Source organism: Mastacembelus armatus, chromosome 20 (genome assembly GCF_900324485.2).
Source record: "Mastacembelus armatus chromosome 20, fMasArm1.2, whole genome shotgun sequence".
Classification (NCBI taxonomy): domain Eukaryota; kingdom Metazoa; phylum Chordata; class Actinopteri; order Synbranchiformes; family Mastacembelidae; genus Mastacembelus; species Mastacembelus armatus.
Window position 1 is genome coordinate 1,699,353 of NC_046652.1, and position 19,645 is coordinate 1,718,997.

A 19,645-nucleotide genomic window follows, 5' to 3' on the forward strand; every position below is an offset into this window, starting at 1 on the left:
CCATTCTTCAGATATCACCTGCTAAATGTTTTGGTTTTAGTGCAGTATTCTCTGTGATATTCTACACCCCTTTCATCAGAAACACATGATTTCATATTTTCATGGGACTAGTTACTGATCTGCTAATTTGGTGGCATACTAATAAATAAACTATAAGTGAATTAACATTCCTTATTTGATTATCCAGCTTCTTCTCATGGCTTAATAAATGATGTGGTAGTTTGCACTCAATAGTAGCAACATCCTATAATCATTTATTAAATAATAAATAATAATAATAAAGTTATCAAATACATGTGGAGGAAAAAAAGTAACATTTGGTCCTGAAAAGTCAATGAAGTAGCAGAAAACTCAAATATTCAAGTACAGTAAAGTAGATACAGCAAATTTCTACTTAAATTCTACACAGTACTTGAGTAAATGTACTTGGTTACTTTCCACCACTGGTCCAGGCACAGTTCTCACTACACCTGTGGGGTGCTGTGTAATGCATGCACAATGAGAACAAAGTACTTGTGATTCCCAGACAGACCTGTGGGTTTATTAGGACAGAGTGACTGTCATCTGGAGACAATCTTGTTAGCCACGAGGCCCTGGTTCATTTCACTTCCACTGACTGAATAGAAAAGGTCATTTTCTAATGTGTCTTTATCTTGAGCAGTCATCACTGTCTGCTGGGAACATTTATGAGATTAAGGACCTGCACTCCCACAGTACATTTAAAAAGCTGGCTTCTTATTTTCTGTCTGATTATACAGTACCTCCTCCCAGGAATATGTGGTTAGCTAAGTGACATTTTCTAGCTGTCCATACAATTAGATGCCTTCTCATAATTCTATAATTGTGTACATAATTATTATTCTGTACGATAACTGCTAATGACTGCTTGGAAACGATCAGGGAAAACCATTCCTGCTGGCCACACAAGAGAGAACAATTGCAATTATTCAGGCTAAAATATTAATTTGACTAATTTAATGTTCCAGGTATGGATCCTTTCAGATTAAGTGACGGAGGTGCACATACAAGAAAGTATAAAAGCACAGAAGAGAATCGGGCATAAAATGTAAAGACTTTGGTGGGTGCACAACGTTTAGACACAGGAAGCACTAATTCCTAGCTTGCCACATAGTGGCTGTATGTCTGCTGGGTTGCACATCATGTATATCATCATGTTCATTCTCAGTATCCACTGAAGTTTGGTGTTTGTAAAGGAATGCATATTAAATTTATATATATATAAATTATTAATTATAATTATTATTATATATTATATATATTCTTCTATATATATTATATATATATATTCTTCCCCACCACCAGGGGCCCAGGACGTTCAGCAACCATTAGCTGGCCTGTGAGCACCTTCGCTGGGCATAGGCTGCATCACAGTGCCCCTTGGCTCTCTGGATCTTCAGCACCACCGGGGGACCAGGACGTCCAGCTCGCCGTAGCCGGCCTGTGAGCACCTTCGCCAGGCATGGGCTTTACCACTGTGCCCTTTGGTTCTCTGGTTCTTCCCCACCAGCAGGGAATCGGGGCATTCAGCGGCCATTAGACGGCCTTTGTGCACCTTCACCGGGCATGGGCTGTACCACAGTGCCCCTTGGTCTGTGGTTCACCTTCCAGGGGACCAGCATGGTCATTAGCAGGCCTGTGGGCCCCTTCTCCCGCCATGGGTTGTACCACAGTTCACCCTGGTTCTCTGATTCTTCCCCACCACCAGGGGACAAGGACATCCAATTAATACCAATGCGAAAAAATGAAAACGCAAGTCCAAGAAAGGAAGATATCATCTCAGATGAGGGTGGAAATGAGGAAAGAAATGGTACCTTAAGAAGAAGAAGAAGAAGAAGAAGAAGAAGTGACAACATCTGGTCTCTGGGTATGTCATTTTTGCCTCTTCGTTATTTTGTATTTTGTTATGCTACACAGAGAAAGGAAATCGATTCAATTTTTAAATTTCAGTTATCCCCTTTAGAACCACAAAAAGAGAAATGGCTTCTATTTCAATTTTTATATTTTAAAAGGAAAATCAAATAACCACTCATTTTTCATTTTTAAAGATCTGCTTTGGAACGAAAAATCCATTTACTAATCCATTTATTTAAGATACATATGGACCATCATGGAGATCTCTGTACAGTCTTGTCTGAACAAAAGGCTTTGTAGCTGTGGTCTGGATTTGTTCAATACATTCAAAAACATTATGAAACAATTGTATAATGTCATTTACATCACTACTTACTCCAAAAGTAAAAAATTGCACTTGAAAACAAAACAAGTTGACTTTGAATAGCATGATTTTTAGGTTCAGCTGTTTAAAATCAGATATTTATCAGATATAAATTATAAATGATGTAACTTCAAAACAAAGAATTAGAAATGCCTAGAGACAAATACTGTCATTTTAACAAAGTTTTATTCAAAAGATGCAAAGTTCATTTCTCTACATTGTAGAAGGTCACAAAGAGCAAACTGAAGTCAAGAAATATATGATAAAAAAAAATAAGTGAGTTAGAAGAAGAATAGCAATGACATCTATACAAAATGATCCACTAGAGGCAACAGAATCACATGACAGAGGAGGAGAAAAGATAAACACTACCTTTAGAAAACTTTATCTTATGTGTCAGAAGAAACTCATTTGTGCATATGGCAAGGTAAGGAACATAACAGGAAAATATCAAACACGAATTTCACCATTCACAAACAGTATGAAAATGTAATTACAATAGCATGAACAAGAACACAAAATATAGCTCATGTTTGTAAAATGACATTAAGTAGCAATAACAATTATCTCAGGGTTTAAATATATTGTGAACGCTCACACAGTGCACAGTCTTAAGAAAATAGACAGCAGTAATGTATACAGTTTTACAGTTTATTTTTCCTTTAACTATACCAGGATAGTGTCAAAGCTGTTGAAATGCACATCTGAACGTATTTGTATTTTGTATTGAATATTCTGTGTTGTAACTTTTCAAGCAGCAGCAACATGGGTTGTCATTTTCCGATGGATGTGAGAGGTTTCAGTCCTGCTTTTTGAATGCTCATGCCTGGAGTTCAGTTATTATTACAAAAATAGAGATTTGAAAGGGCAACAGTAATAGACCTTCACTGTGTTTTTCTCTCTTCGGATGGAAAGGAAAGTGGACAATTTATTGCTATGAAGGGGAATATAAGTGTCGGATAACACTTTGCCTTTGATACAAATATTCAGTAAACTGTATTTATATGTTCATGTATCCCCAAATAATCAAAGGGAAGTAAATGAATCAAATGAAGAATCTGGTAAGGCCTTAATAATCCATTTTATGCCATTAGGGGTAGGAAAAAAATATCAAGAGGCAAATGTCTGAGAGAGAGAGAAAAATCTGGCTAAATGTCTCTCTCCAATCTTTCAGTTGGTTAGGTCGCATTACATGTATTACTATTAGCCTACATTAGCCTTTCCTTTCTGAAAAATAAAAAAATATAATAAAACTCCTTTTGCACAAATCTATTGTTGAATCTTTTCAAATTTATATATATCCCACTATATACTGTATATGCTCTGGTCTGTTTGATTTTACAGTTTAGTTTCAGAGTCTCACTCTCTATTATCTCTCTCTCTCTTTCTCTCATGCAGGTCACATCCAGCAACTTCAAATTTCTGTTATGTTTCCTGTATTTAACAGAGAGCAATACATATTATATGACACAGTTTCCTCCTGGCTGTTTTGCTAGACTAGGCTAGTACACACAGATCCTCAGACCTCAAGGGAAGGCAGCAAACAAGATTTTCTAAAATGATTTCATTAATTGTGACTGTTTCATGTCTTAAAAAAGTGTTTTGTGTAACTGAAGCATTGGGTTTAGGTCTTCTAATAAACAACTAGTATAATAGTAGTATAACTTTTCATTTATACAGAAGATGGAATTAGAGAGGCTGCCTTCCACAGTGTCAAGGCAGCCCAGCACGCCTCCATGTCTCTTGCTTGCTAACATGAATAGGCCATGAATAAATACTATCGCTGAGAAAAGAGAAAAAGTCTCATCTGCAGATTTTCTGACATCAGTGTAACCTCTTTCGATAAAGCAGAAAACATCAGATGTGAGACAAGAAAAGACCTAAGTACATCTGAGTAATAAATGTGTACCGATGCATTTTTGGCCTGTGAGTCAGACTGACCTTTGTATTTTTTAACTTTCACATGAAAGAAAGAAAGCAAATTGCATTCTTTTGACAGCAGGCTGCAGAGATGCTGTGCTCTTTGCACCATGTGTATTCCTCATGTAGAGTGTTGGATTATTTTACCCGCTACCACACATCCAAAACCTAAGCACAAGAAACAGATAAAGAGATAAAAAAGATTACAAAGAAGGAGAGAGGGAGGCAATGATTGTCTGGTGCGGCTAAAAAAAAAACCTCTTTTGTTAGAATACAGTATATAGTGTTTTCATTGGCTGACTATATACACACATACTATACACAGTACACTCTTGGGCACATACAATAAAACCTCATTGAGATATAAGAGGAAAAGACATATTTTAACCTCAGCCCATATTTATCAAAGTTCTATAAATTATATTTAAGGGAATACTAAATTAAGCATTGCACTTTGAAAAACCTGGTAGACAATGAAAAATTGTGTTTTCTGCTAAATTAATTTTGATGTGAGCTGAGTGTCAACCACACTGCAGTCTGTCTTCTCTTCAAACCCAATGTAGAACTTGGGAGGAAATTCTGCTGCTGTTAAATGAGGTAAATATCACATAAAAAGGGGAAAAACATACAAACCAAGACAAAAATATGTAAAAAAAAAAAAGTACAGCCTTAGTGCCTGGATAATACATGAAGTGACACAGTAAAATTCATCTGAAATAAGTGGTGCGGAAAAACCTTAACTCTGGTTTATCCTTGTGTCCAATTTCATAATTGGGTGTGATGTCACAGGGAGGACATCATCTCAGGAGACTTAAACTTTAAATATTTTAAAACCACCAGAGAGACAGAATTTAGCAGCTTGACAGCAGCAGAAGAGAAAGCTTTGCCATATAACTCTGCTATAACTCAAATCTCTTTTTTGTTTGTTTTTCATCATTTCAGCTATTTCAATGTAATCCAGGACTTGCGTTAATGTGTTGTTCATTATGGCCAGTAATATACTGAACAATACTCTCCTCCCATGTTGGACCTTACAATGCTACTCTTAAGCAAATTAAACCACCTCAAGGATCAAAACTTTAAGCATTTTAAATCAAAAGAAGTAAAGTTTGTGAGTAAAGTTTTTTTTTTTCATTTATCTAGCTTGAAAAATCTCTTTGATAAATATAGGCTCAGCCTTTTAATGTTAAGTTATTGTGTTAACCACAGTAACAAACTCTAAAAGGTGGAAATTAGTTAGAAACATAACAGAACATGGTTTTCCAATTTTGTTTTTAAGTTTAGACACTTAACCTAGAGACAGTTGAGATGGTGCATCCAGTTCTGTCCCCACAATGTGCAATGTCTGCTCTGGAGTTTGCTTCATAACAAGCTTCATTTGGGAGGAGTATCTGCCAAGGGTTCAGAGTAAGTGCATAGCTTGAGAAAGCAGAAGCTGAGCTACTGACTTTCTTTTTTTTTGTCTCCTTAAATATAAGAAGCTGCAAATGACAACAGGGGCCTGATAAAGACAACACAGAACAACATACTGCAGACCAGGCACACACAAAGAATGGGTTTAGCACTGCACTCCGGTTAACTCGACTGGACGGTGAAGAGCGTGGACGTCCAGTGGGTCTGCCACACAGCTGATTCCACGTCATGTGACCTCAGCGAAGGCGATGTGATTCTGCAGGGGAGGGAAGAACATAAAAGCAAAATCAAAACAATATAAAGAATCATTATTCTGGTCTATCAGAAAAGTTAAAGTAAAAAAAACAATATTATTTACAGAGTCAGTCCTTATTCAAACTTTTAATGTAAATTTCAGCTGTCATCACTTAAAAGAGATCTAAAAAGACAAAAATAGCTCATGATGTCTTAGACTTGTGGAGCTCAGCCTCTAAAACATCTAGAAGGAAACACTCCAGATAAAAGAAATATTTCAGCAGAGAGAAATTATAAGGGATATAGAAAGATATTCTGAATCTGGGGAGATTTAAAGGAAAATCCTGCTATTTCATCCTTAAATGTGTCAATTATTATTATTGTATGAACCAGCCAGCTCTCCTCTAGGCGTTCAATGAAGGAACTTGCATAAACTGACCCAGGTGGACCATAGATGCCTACATGCAGTTAGCCATAATGGTTATTGGTTTCCTATTTTTCTTACTAACCTCTAGTTAAACTCTTTTGAGGTGTTAAACATTATTCATGCTAAATTACACTGTTTTAGAACTTATCATTGCCCCATGTGTGCAAATTTAGCATGACCCATAGAGCCAGAGTGACCACTTTGCCCAGTAGTATGCCTCTAGGACATATAGCAGCTTTTCATTACAAACTGGAAGTAACTGATAAAATTCAATAAGAGATTTCCCCTTCTACACTGAAAGCCATTTTTGATAGTTAAAATAATCCCACCCAATGATACGATCCTTTCATATCAAAAACATATCTATTCCATATCCCAAATTAGGGTGATACCACCCTACAGCTAGTTATGGAAGCTTAAAGATGATCTTGTCTTAATATATTGAGATCTGGTCTTAATAAAAAAAAAAAAAAAATTAAATTATTCAACTATCTTTATGCTTATTATCAGCAAAGACGTCTTTACTGCTTGTTCATGTGGAGCTGCTGATTTCTTCAGCCTTCAGCCTTTTCATTTGACTAAGGGGTTCAAGGATTAGCACTTATATCAGTAGCATGTGATAGTTTTCTCACGCTGTGTTTCTGATTAAACAAGCAATAAATTACCCTCCAAAATGACTAAGTCTGATTGTCCCCTAGGGCGTGTTATGTATGCCAATCTACAATCAGTCAATCAAATTATTAGATTATTCCACATGTCTATATTGCAAGAAAGTCATACTGTACTAAGCCAGTGATAAATTCATGACTATGGTGTGTTTTAGCCAGGTTCAGCATTAGTCATTCTATTGTTCCACTCCACCAAACAAGAAAAGCTTAAATGAAATAGATTTTTTAAAATTTTATTTAATTTATTTATTGCTGTTCAAAGGTTCCTTCCTGCTGTGGCATTTTGTTCATTGTGGCTTGTTTAGCTTCCAGGCATCTTTAGACTGAGCTATTTTTAGGGAAGGCAATTTTCCACCAAGCCTGTTGTAGCCGAGGTGAGAGTGTGACATTTTCCACTCTTTATCAGGCAACCAGCGGCAGGCTGTTTCTGTTGGAAACTGTGAAATGAATCAACAAAAAGGACCTATGTTTTCTCCATTTCATTGCTAAATGTGTATCTTGTTAGTAGATGAGAAAAGAAAAACAGAACAGTAGAAACACACCCCTGTTCTGGCATTATAAAACAAAAGAATGTCACTCAGATGCAAAGAAAAAAGCAGACAGAGAACTTCAACAAAGCAAAGACGTTGGACAGTATGGTCACTACACTTTGGTCACTATGGAACAAGGTCATTTGAACAGATGGGGGGGTCAGAGGCCAAAGTACCAGAGTTTGACCAATAGACGTAGAAATGTCCAAGGACAAGTCCACTTCATGTGATCTTAATTTCTATCAGTCATAAAAACACTGTATTCACTGAGATGTCAGATCACTAAAAATTAATTCAAGGTTCAACATTCAAACAACTTTATTGATCTGAGAGGGAAATGACTTTGATTCAGATGGGAAACTGATTATTAATTTGACAGGGATAAGTAACTTATTCAATCGGTCAAGTTACTTGTTTGACATCTTTTCATTTTTTAAATTTGTTTTTAATTTGTATTTTATTTATATTTCAGTTTGTCTGTCCTAAGCCCTGTTTGGACTGGATGTATGATAAACTATTTTTCATCTGTCAACATGACGAATACACTGTTCTGATTACTAACAGAAAAATAAGACCACTTTATAAGAAAATACTGGCTGATATTGTCTAGTGTTGTCTATTAATATCACATTTCTCTGTCTGTTACTAAAAGTATGCAGTAGAGTGAGTGAATATGACCAACATGACCACATTAGAAAGCAGAACTGCTGAGGATCTTGATTTATTTGATTTCATTAGTAAGGCTTGGCAGGAAATAGCCTTATGTGGGAAGGGTTTGCTAACTATGGCTGCATTATTTAGTTCCCACCTGGGGTGGGGCTGATTCTGAATATTCAGCAAAGCACAATAATGCAATTTATATTTGTATCTCTATTTGTTGAGCCAACTATATTATTTGCATTTGTATTCGATTAAAAGTGGAATTAGCTGCATTAATCCTTCGTTAGTGTGAACAGGAATTGAGTCATCTTGCAGTCTGCAAAAAAACAGTTTAGGCTAACGTGAAGTTAAAAGGATAACAGGCAAATGCTAAGATTAGCCGCTTCGCTGTCTGTGTCTTCTAAATGAAGATAGCCGCACAGCAGTTTTGTTAGAATAGGTAGAAATAGCGCTTCATTTCTTTAGCATGATACATGTTATGTGACTCACTGTTTGTGCTTTGCCAAATACAAAAACTATATTCGGATTTGGCTCCACCCTTAGTTCCCACAAAGCAGCATCTAACTGATCTATAGCACAGTATCAGCCAGTTGTTCCAAGTTGGATCAAAATGTAGGAAAAATCGGAAGGTACAGAATAAATGTGTCTAAAGATTTCGGAGAGTTTAGATTTCAAACCACTAAATAGTTTGTTGCCTTTTGTTTCTGAGATGCCGAAACCAGTTAAGACCCCGCAGCCAGCGCAGGAAGACTAGGAGACGCTCCTTGATGTAGCAGGACTCTTCATCTTCATCATCCGACTCCTACAGCAGCATGTGTGTGTGTGTGTGTGTGTGTGTGTGCGTGTGTGTGCGTGCGTGTGTGTGCGTGTGTGCGTGTGTGTGTGTGTGTGTGTGTGTGTGTGTGGTGCAAAAATAGTGACATCCAACATTAACACCGTGACACTACCAGTATCTTTAATTGTGACTAGTGGGTGGTGTTAACGCAGGGTTGGATACGTTAATCTATTATTTTATTTTTGCTGAATAAAAAAGAAACTAAAATCTCTATACCAATATAAATAAAGATATTTCACTTGAAATCATTAGAAACAGAATTGCAGTCCTCCATTAGCAGAGCTGAGTGAGCGGAGTTTCAGTATTTACTTGAACTTGTCCTTAGGTGATGTTTCGATTACTAATTCGATGACTCAGCTCAATGATTGAGCTTAATGAGAAAATGAAACCTTTTAGTACAAAACGGAAATCCATTTATGATTTTACTTAACAGGTAAATGGCAATACATGCCTTGCTCCACCAGCATTGTGTCATATACTGCGGAGTGATTGCAGGTGACATCTGTCAGGCCACATTTAACTTGACTTATCCTTTCTGCCAAAACAAATGTCAGTATTTGATTTTTCAAAAAGTATATTACTAAGTTACACTAGATATTGAAAAGTAATTGTTTCCTATCATCGATCTAATACAGTGTTTATTCAGTATTTAACCAACACCATCCCTCTTTTCATAGCCTTAAACAACATTTTGGCTTTGATATGGGATTGTTCTGTTACATTATTATTGTTCTGTTTTACATGTGTCAGGCAACAAAACCTGTTTCTTACTGCAGAAAGCCATATAGAATATGACGTAATTACAATTGAAATAATTAATAATAATAGGGTTTATCATCAAATAAAACGTGTCACATATTTGTTCCATCTGTATCAATTTCGAGTTAGCAGAGAAATATAGTACGGCAGCTGTCATTTTTGTTTCAAATGCATTCTTGATCCAACACCAGTTGATGACTCTCCTATTCATAATTTCACCTACAGAGCTTGAATCTGTGAATCTCTGTATATTTTCTTAATGACAACTGTCACATTTAAACATTGAATCTATCATCTGTTTAAACCATGAATAGCTTTATAAGAGTTAATATTGGTCTAACTCTTTTTTATACATACATATAAATATTCCTTCATGAAAAAGGGATCAACTTTAATCAAGGTTTGTTTCTGTAAGTGTGTAGTGTTGTGCTGTACTGACCTGTGAAGCAATGTACTTCTCTAAAGGACTTTCCACTCTGCCCATGTTCAGCATGGCTGTGTTGGGTGCCTGCTCAGCTGCTGACTCCTCACTTAGTAGTAACTTGCCTTTGAAGTTATGTACGACACACACCACCTACAACATACACACAACTATTGTACACACAAGGACTGAAATCATAGAGCGACACTGTGTAACTGAATTTCAAGGAGAGATTCCTGAGGTCAGTGGATTAACAGAGCAACTTAAGTATGTAGGTCACATAAGTGTGTATTGACTTTTTCCTTGGTGTAAAGCTGTGGCTATGATGGATGTGGGCGTTACATGAGCTCCTCTAATAAGGAGAAAAACATGGCTTTGAGGTTTAAAATGAAAAAAGCTATTTCAAGCAGCTGACCAGAGAAGAGATAGTCCTCTGCTGTCTCATTATGAGCCAAGGGCCAAACTGGGAGACTGAACTGGAATGGAGTTTTCTTCCCTTTAATTTCCCTGAGTGCAATATTTGCAAAAACAAACAAATAAATAAATAAAACCGGGTTATGTTCTATCAATCACACATCAACAAGACCAACCAAATTGGATGTTGCCATTTATTGTCGTATCAGTTGTTATCATAATCATACTTATGGCTCAGTAGGATCCTAATCCACTTGAACAGGTGCTTATCACTGTTACATGTTGTAATTAGGGGACCTTTACTGACATAAACAAAGGAGAAGATTAGGTAATATAGCATATAGCAATGGTTCCTAACCTTAGTCCTCAAGGAACACTGTCCTGCTTGTTTTCCACCTGTCTCTGCCACTGCTGATTACCTGGATCAGGTGAGCCCAGCCAATCAGAAGTGGGAATATCGAACAGTACATGTAAGGAGTTGGATGTGGTAGATGGCTATGTCAGAAACACAGGACTTGACTAGAGCAAATGACATTACTGTAACACTGACAATGAAGATCTGTGGCATGGCAAGGCACTACTGAGCTCAATAGTATGGGGAGTAGGCTGCTCCTTAACCATAACTATGGCCTGAATAACAAGTGATAACAAGCTGTTGAATGATGTGATAACATCAGAATCAGATGGAGAGATGTACAGAGGATGCCTAACTGGACCTTCCCAGTGGTGAAAACCACAGTTCCCGTTATCAGGAACTAAAAGTCAGAACATTTATGAACAGAAACACTATAGGAGCTCCCGTATATATTGTGTTGGCTAACCCTCTCTGAAGGTAAAAGTGTTTCTGGCGCTTATGCATGGCCACACACACTGGCAGGGAGAAAAGCCTGCAGTCGCAGATAGGGGCAAAAATGCAAAGAATTGTACAAACAGAGATAACAGCACCCTCTCACCACACAGTCTCTCTTTGAAGAAATTCATAATGACACAAGTAGTTGTGTGAAAAAGTGAAAAAAGAATGAAGAAAGAGAACCTGAGAAAAAAGTGTCCTGCATTTTAAACGTTAAACCTAAAATGTAATCTAAATTCCTCTGCTTGTGAACTCCATATAAGGGTAAGGTGTGTGCACCCTGTCAGGGCGTTGTGATGTGCCCTCACAACCCAACAAATGGGTTCATTGCAATGTGTTTTCCTTTTAGTTTGCTAAAGACAAATGACTGCTTCACAGTTAATGTGTTATTCATTACTTGTTACCTTACTTTCATTTTTCATCTCAGCTATGTCAAACATATCTTTTTACACCTCCACGTGCACACACACACACACACACACACACACACACACACACACGCTGTAGGCACTCAGGCCAGTCTGTGGTGTAGGTGTCTCCATTACAAACTTGGCCAAGCTAAACAAAGCAACTGAATTATCTGCTGTGGTAAAGATCTTTTGTTTCACCACTGACACAGTCCTGCTGAACTTCATCCTTCATGCCTTAGACACTGTGGTCCACTGTGTCTTAATTAGCCGTCTAAAAAATGATGTGGCTCCCCAGAGGTTTATTTTGTGTCCACTTGAGGTAAAGCACACATAGACATAATACTGATTTTATTGCTACACAGTCAGTATGCAACTGTGTATCGTCTAGTATTTCTTATGTCGGGCCTTAATGAGATTAATAAATCAATGTCCAGTGACTCCCAAACCCACATAATTATAATTAGACCTTTTGGCCCAAACACTAGTAGCATTACATTATCATTAGCATTATATTATCTTACCAGGAAAGTTGCAATGGCAGTGCCAATGATAAAGCCAGCGATGACATCTGACCAGTGGTTGCGATATTCAGCCACACGGTTCAGCCCGGTGAGGAAGGCCAGGCACATGAGACCAAGAGACAGCACCGGTTTGGCCAGACGAGTGCCCTTTGCCTGCACCGTGCACGTCACATACATCTGGAGAGAGGAAGGAGAGAGGAGCCAGAATTAGATTTTCTGATTTGTCTCTTGTAAAAGCACCACATTGTTATCCATACCTACTTGACTTGACAATTTAATAGTCAAAATAAAGAATTTAGATAAATAAAGATTTTTTTTTCTTTACATATAGCTTTTCCATTTTTAAGCTGGTGTAAAGTTGCAATTTGTTTTTAATTAGTAATGCTATTAAATGACTATATGCAATGTGTTACTTTAAACCACCTGTGTTTGCATTTACAAGTGACCTGTAATGCTGTAGCTGTGAGAATTATAACTCATCAGTCAGGAGCACAGATGGAAACAGCATAGTGTTGTTTTAGTTACATCCTAACCTTAAACGTTTAAAAAAAAAAAAAAAAAAAAAAAAAAAAAAAGTCATATGAAATCCAGAAATTTGTGTCAACTTATCAGCGTATCTCAGACATGTCTCTAAACACGTTTAACACTCTCAAAATGTTCTGCTGATAGAAGAAACTAAATCTTTAAAGTTTGACATTTAAAAATATTGCAAATTTTCCTTCCTGTGCTCCTGATGTTTTATTAAAAAACTGTAAATTGTAATTTTAAATTGATATTAGACAGCCGAGCCTGCATGTAAATATGACTCTCTCTTCGGGGCATTTTTCAATTTTCTTTCAAGTATTTAGAGTAGTGTTGGCACAATTGCAACTGGAGCTACAGAATAAAAAATGGTGACAAGAAATAAGGAGAAAAGAAAAAGAAAAGAGAGATATAGCATAATAGAAAGAACACATCAAGAGGGGAATGAAGACAGGAGAGATGGAGGATGATGCCTAGAAGGAGGAAAACAAATAAATGCATTGAGGTGAAGAGAGGAGGCAAGAAGGTGACAAGAACAAAGAGCAGGGGAAGGAGGGAGGAGAGGGGGTAGAGTAGGAAAAAAAAAAACAGGAGAGCACAATAGACAAAAACAAGAATAAGGGCAAGAAGAGGATAAGAGAACATGATTGCAGAGGAGAAGAGATGAGACAAACAGAAGAAAGAAGAGGAAGAAAAATCTTACCCAATTATTTTGGTTACCATTAAACATAGTGTAACTAATAGGTAATTGTCATTAATGGTCAGAGCCATAGACTTTGAACCAAATCTTAAAATATGAATGTCCTAATCATATTTATCTGTCGTCAATCCTTCAATATTAAGTTTTGTTTTGTTTCTTCCAAAATAAAGCTGCATAGAACAAAACCTGTTGAAGTGACAGAAAATATTATTGAAATAAATAAAGTGCTATGAATATGTTGAAAAACAAACGCTCTACTTTACACAGTAAGTTTACAGCTAAAAATTATTTTACCACCAAACTGTTTTCAAGTTACTTGGTTGATCCAAACTATAGGGTAGAATGAAACACAGGAAATGTGACCAGATCTGAACAGAAAATAAAGTGATGTTGAGAGAGAGAGAGAGAGACAGACAGACACTACTGTCATGTACTGACACTACTTGAGGTGCCAAAGATACTTCATGTCTTTAGGTTTACATAGCAAAACTACACAGTTAATTAGGTTTAGCAGCAAAAAAATTGTGGTTAGATTTAAGATAAAAAGTACATGGTTTGGTTTTGGTGCTGTTAGAAAGTCGTGTGAAAGTAAATTCAACACAAGTAGACACTGTGTATTATGGAACATTTACCCCGATTCTTGAACAACCATGTGATATATGTTAATATCCAATCTGGCCTCATTTTATTGCTATGATATCAGCCTCAGAGAACATGGAGGAAGCAAAGGCAGAGAGAAACAGATAAATATAGACCAGAGGAAACAAGTCTATGTTTGGCTCTAATCGCTGATCTGCTGTGTTGAGGCAACAGACAGCTTCTAAGGCCCTAATTGTATTTTTCATTAGTGTGCTATCTTCTCCAAGGCCAGATCAAATGTTTCTGCTTTTCCCTCTGCAATTATTTTTTTCTTCATCTCTTTTGATTATTCAACATTTAAAACTACCATGTTTTTGCACTTTTAGAGTAAAATGCTGCACAGTAGAGAACATTAACAGAGGAAGAGGCTCTAACACCTGCAGAGCTTCACATATGAATATACAATCAGCTATACCTAAGTTAACTGTCCAATACAAACTGCAATAAATACAAACATAAATAAATAAATAAAAGTCACTTTAATGAAAGAGATAATGTTTAGTTTTTTTGTTAAAAGAGCTGTTCATTCAACTGTAAGACCATTTTGGCTGCAGTGCTATTGAATAGTGTTATTTGTGTCATTTGGCCTTGCCCCTAGGTGCTACTTTGGTAACTTAGCCATTATCAATACTTTTCTAAACCTTACCTTAGCCCTATTTGGATCCCACAGGGATATTTAAGACAAACAAGCCTCTGTTGTAATTATATCTTTGAGAGGCGCACGTGTAATATTCTTTAATTTTAAGTGTTTCATAGCTGGGTGTACACCTATAGAACCTAGAACCTATATATCCCATTCAATATCAAACAGCAGCTGTTGGGATGCGTACTATATCAGAGGCTTGGCAGTTAAATTGATAGTGTGACATGAAACATTCAACCTAGGGATGTAAGACTGAGCAGCTTGTCCTCCTCTTGGTGCTGTTAGAGACATAAATCTCTCTGTCTTGCCAGGTTCAGATGGTGTCCTGCGGTATTACCAAGTGGGATCCGCTCCGAGACACACACACACACATTATTGAACCGACACAGGCTGTTATATTAATACATCAGGCTGATTTAAAGGGAAATTTCAAAGAGCTATTTTACTCTAAGCTCTAGTTTTATGACACAGCGCTCTTAGCTAGACATTAACCTTTTACTTCAAATGGTATCACGTCCAATCAAAGTAGTCCAAATCTGACATGATATATGCAATCTATTTTTCATGATAACACATTCATTGTAGTTCTATACAGCACTAGCCATCACTAAGAAATATTTAACTAGAACTGACTCTGCACAAATATTGTGATCACAAACACCCTAAGATTAGTCTATATAGTATCAGTATCTTTGGTCTGGACTTTCTTCTGTTCTTGAGGTATATGAGATGGTAAGTTACATTATTATATGTTAAAATTAATGCAGTAATGATTGCACATGTTGAAGTTAACATCTCAATATTAGAATAAGTAATCCTGAGTTTTCACGTTACTGTTACATTAGCATTTAAATGGTGTGATTGTGGTCTCATTCTGATAAATCCTCTGCTTTAGCAGTTGTCGCATGGTGGTGTGGCAATGCACTGGCATCGGCTTCACTGTAATGACTGAGACAATGAGCGTTTGAAAAGGGGCAATCATCATCTCCTCAGAGCTGCAGGGTCGTGTGTTTGTATGTGTGTGTGCCTTTGCCCTTTGTGTGTAATAGTCTATGTGTGTATACTGCATGTATGTGATGGTCTGAGTTGCCTTTCCAGTCACTGTTCAGAGTATCAGGCTGCTTCCTAGCTTGCGGATTGTTTATTGAAGAAATTTTCAGAGGTTAGTTTGTCTTAGTGACTCAGGTGTTAGCTACAGGAATAGCTATTGACAATACTGCCAATAAGCCAGTGAGTGGGAACAGTGGTAATGAGGACATCAACCCTGGCTTGAGTGCAGGAATTGGTAGAGCAGCACAGAGTACACAGAATTAATGCTGCAACAAGAAAACAGCTATAATCACTTCATTGTTTAGCTCAGACAAGATTTGATCAGGCTAAGCCATGTTTATGGACGGGATTACTCAACAGCCAGAGAGAGTGAGTAACCAAGCTTGCTAAAGGTGTAGACACCTGGAGAACATGGTTTCAGTACTGAGTTTTATAAATGTTTGTAGGAAGTATTGACTCCTTTTCTAAAAAAGTTATATAATTATATTGTAATGTCTCAGTGTAAGAATGAGATTTTAGTAATACTTCAAGATAAATCTTTGTGTGGCTCATATATAATACTGTCTCTTTCAAACTCAGCATTTTCACTACCCACAATGAGTGTGAATTTTTAAGGACACAGCAAATTGTAATTAGGGTGAAGTGGCAGATGCTGGCTTTTCTCATCCATATGAAATTCCAGCACATCTAACTGCAACTCAGATACATTAGTTTGGAAATAAGGATTGAAATATCTTTGTAAAAATAAAATTTCCCTAATTGAGAATTTGAAATGATCTTAATCTGCTTGAAACTATTAGAAAAGATGTTACAAGATGTGGAACACTCCTTTTATATTTGTGGTGATTAGCACAGATAATTTCAATGAACGCTGTCCCCACTGTCTTTTACTGTATCATGTATTTCAATGAAATGACCTGAACATTGGTTCAAAGAAATTAAAAAAAATCTTATTACAGTGTTTCTTTGGGGAAATAAAAACAAAGTCTAAAAAATAAAAAGGGCTTTGGGATACTAGAAAATATGTTGTTTTTTTGCTTCTAATGGGAAATATTCCTGCATGGAGCATGTGGCTGGATTGGTGATGAGTGTAAAAAACACATACTGTATGTGTATCCACTTTGTATTATAATACAACAAACATTGCAAAACTAATTATTAGTTTCTCAATTCAAAGGAAATGTGCAATAAATAGTTTGTTATTTCTTTCATGTCCATAATGGGAAAACCAACTGTTCACTGCAGGAGGGAGTACTATTATTAATAAATCATAGAAAAAGAATAACGTTAACAATTTGTGTCAAATTCTCAAATGGGAGAGAATAATAAGTTTAATAGAAAGTTGATTTGGGATAACACCTACCAGCAGAACAGTTGGATATATATCACTAAGCTCAGAGGTGTGCTTGTTTGGTTATAAAGTGGATGGATTCAAATTTGCAGATGCTGGCTTTTCTTTCTGTGAAAATGATCATGTGACTTCCCACACATGATTATGACCACTATACTAAAGGAATGTATGGATTTAATATTGAGCATGTGACTTATAGAGATTTTGGCAGGGGTACACCCTGGACAGGTCACCAGTCCATCACAGGGCCACATAGAGACAAACAACCTCACACACTCACACTCACTCCTATGGGCAATTTAGAGTCACCAACCAACCTGACATACATGTTTTTGGACTGTGGGAGGAAACTAGGGTACCTGGAGAATGCGCTATATCATGTAGGATGCCTTTTCAATAACATACTTTAATGTGATATATTATATAACAGATGTTACTATATCATTATGAGGTTCAGCGTTCAGTGACTAGATTGTAGGTTAGAATGGTTTGATGGTTAGATGTATATCCATAAAAACATGACTATATCTTTACTGCTACATCCTTACTGCTGCACATGGAAACAGCAAGTCTGTAAACTGTGATGGATATTGATAATAAACGGTTTAGAGTCATATGTTTGTTGATTGCTTTTTACCCTGTCTTTTTGATTAGTTCTGTTTGTCTGATTTCTTTCAAGTGACATAACATATTCCCAGACCTCACCCTTTCACATGTTGAGTACAATACTACGAAATACTAGAAATGATGGAAATAACAACAAATAATTAAACAGTAATTATCCTGTAACAAAGATATGTGCATGTACTGCTGACAACTTTCAATCAAATCAAACTTTAAAAATGCAATCTCATAAATTTGTATATATATATATTTATATAACATGAGACATAAACAGAGTGGAGTAACTCACAGCTAGGTAGAGTGCAGCATAGATGCTGAGTGCGGCCTCCTTCGATGGGAATGTTTTGCGGGCCCGCAAGATGTCGTCCTGGTTTCCTGTGCAGGCCTCCTGGTGGCTGATGTAACGCAGTGCCTGCTGACAGCCCAGCGCCGTGTAGTTTGGTTTACAGACCGTCAGAAAATAGGGTGCAAGGTTCCCTGTCACTACCTGGCCTGCATTGACAAATATGTCAACTGTGAAGAGGCCAAAGGTGTAGACTCCTGGGAAGAAAACAGAAGATATTAAGAGGGAGGAAACATCAGGCAGATGACACTGCCATCAGCAGGAAAGTACGTTATTTTAGACTGAAACGCTGGAGGAACCTAAAAATAATGTCCAATCACCAGCAATTTTACTAATATCATAAACTATGATATGTGTCAAACTTTTGTCCACCTCTATGATCCATCAGTAAAAGTGAGGCTTATATTGAAGTCAAGAATAAGTATTGGTTCACAACTTATTCTTTCTGAAATGAGAGTACTGGGAGCACTGGTTTCAACACATTGTTTGTAGTTTAAGGACTCTCTGCGACCATTTCTTACATATTTTCCGACCAATGATCCGACATTGATACCCACGTGGTCAGCTGAGCAAAGTAGCAGAGAATGGAGCCAACATCTTTCATAGCTCTCTTATTTTTGACACAAAAATATCTGTCACTTTTATAAACAACTAGGTGCAATGCTGTCACAGTCACAGTTCCTATGACCTTTGTAGTTTCAATTTTGTCAGTCCTTGTTCTGTCATTCCTTCATTCATCCACTCCATGTTTCTCTTTACCTCCACACTTGTCCAGGATTCCACACACACCAGGGCTGTTTCTGATTCCTCATATACTTGTCTAACAGTCCAGTTGTCCTTGCCAACTTCTTGTCTGTTCAAGAGTCTTTGTTTGAATCAGCTATTGCTGCCAATGCTTTATCCATTCTTACACTTGTTCCTGGTTCAGAGTTGGTTCATGTGTAGGTCTCTCTACTCAATACTGCTTTAGTTTAAGAGCTCATTTCTAGTTAATCCCCCATGGTGGGCACCTCTCCAGCTCCTGAATTCACTCCTGTTTTGGCCTCTCTGGCCTATACCTCTTCTGAGTTGGGCCCTCCAGCTAACATCACTCCACCCCCAGAGTTGGCCTCCAATGTCTCCATCTCTCCTCATTCGGACTCAGCATTTGTCACTGATTCCCTGCTGCTTTAGAATCAGTTTTCTAAGTCAACAACCAGCTGGTTCCAGAGTTGGCCACCTTATCTGACACCCATCCTGGTGACTAGTCAGTCTGCCATGCTCTGTTGCCATCTACCTGAACTGCATTTTGCTCTGAGCCCTGGTGCTGCGCTCGCCTGATGCCAGGCTCCAATTTGGTAGTCTCCATTACAGTGGTCTTCAGATGATCCCCCAGAGTGGCTCAGCCTCCTGCTCAACATCCAGAGGGTACACCAGACTCCTACTTGTACCCCTTTCATTGCTGGCCTCTGCTTTGGGATCCAGCAGGTGTTTGT

The 19,645-nt window shown here is 37.3% G+C and overlaps 1 protein-coding gene across 2 annotated transcripts in view; it reads right to left on the reverse strand.

Annotated features, from left to right (window-relative positions):
* Positions 1-5,398: 5,398 nt before the first annotated feature.
* plppr5b (phospholipid phosphatase related 5b) overlaps positions 5,399-19,645 on the reverse strand; it is a 42,395-nt gene continuing 28,148 nt past the window's right edge. For both annotated transcript variants that reach the window (XM_026291987.1, XM_026291988.1), the window contains 4 exons: positions 18,117-18,367; positions 12,299-12,475; positions 10,122-10,256; positions 5,399-5,825 (listed from right to left, as the gene is read on the reverse strand). In XM_026291987.1, coding sequence (XP_026147772.1) covers positions 5,796-5,825; positions 10,122-10,256; positions 12,299-12,475; positions 18,117-18,367 — 593 coding nt within the window. In that variant the 3' untranslated portion in view covers positions 5,399-5,795. The remainder of the gene's footprint in view (positions 5,826-10,121; positions 10,257-12,298; positions 12,476-18,116; positions 18,368-19,645) is intronic.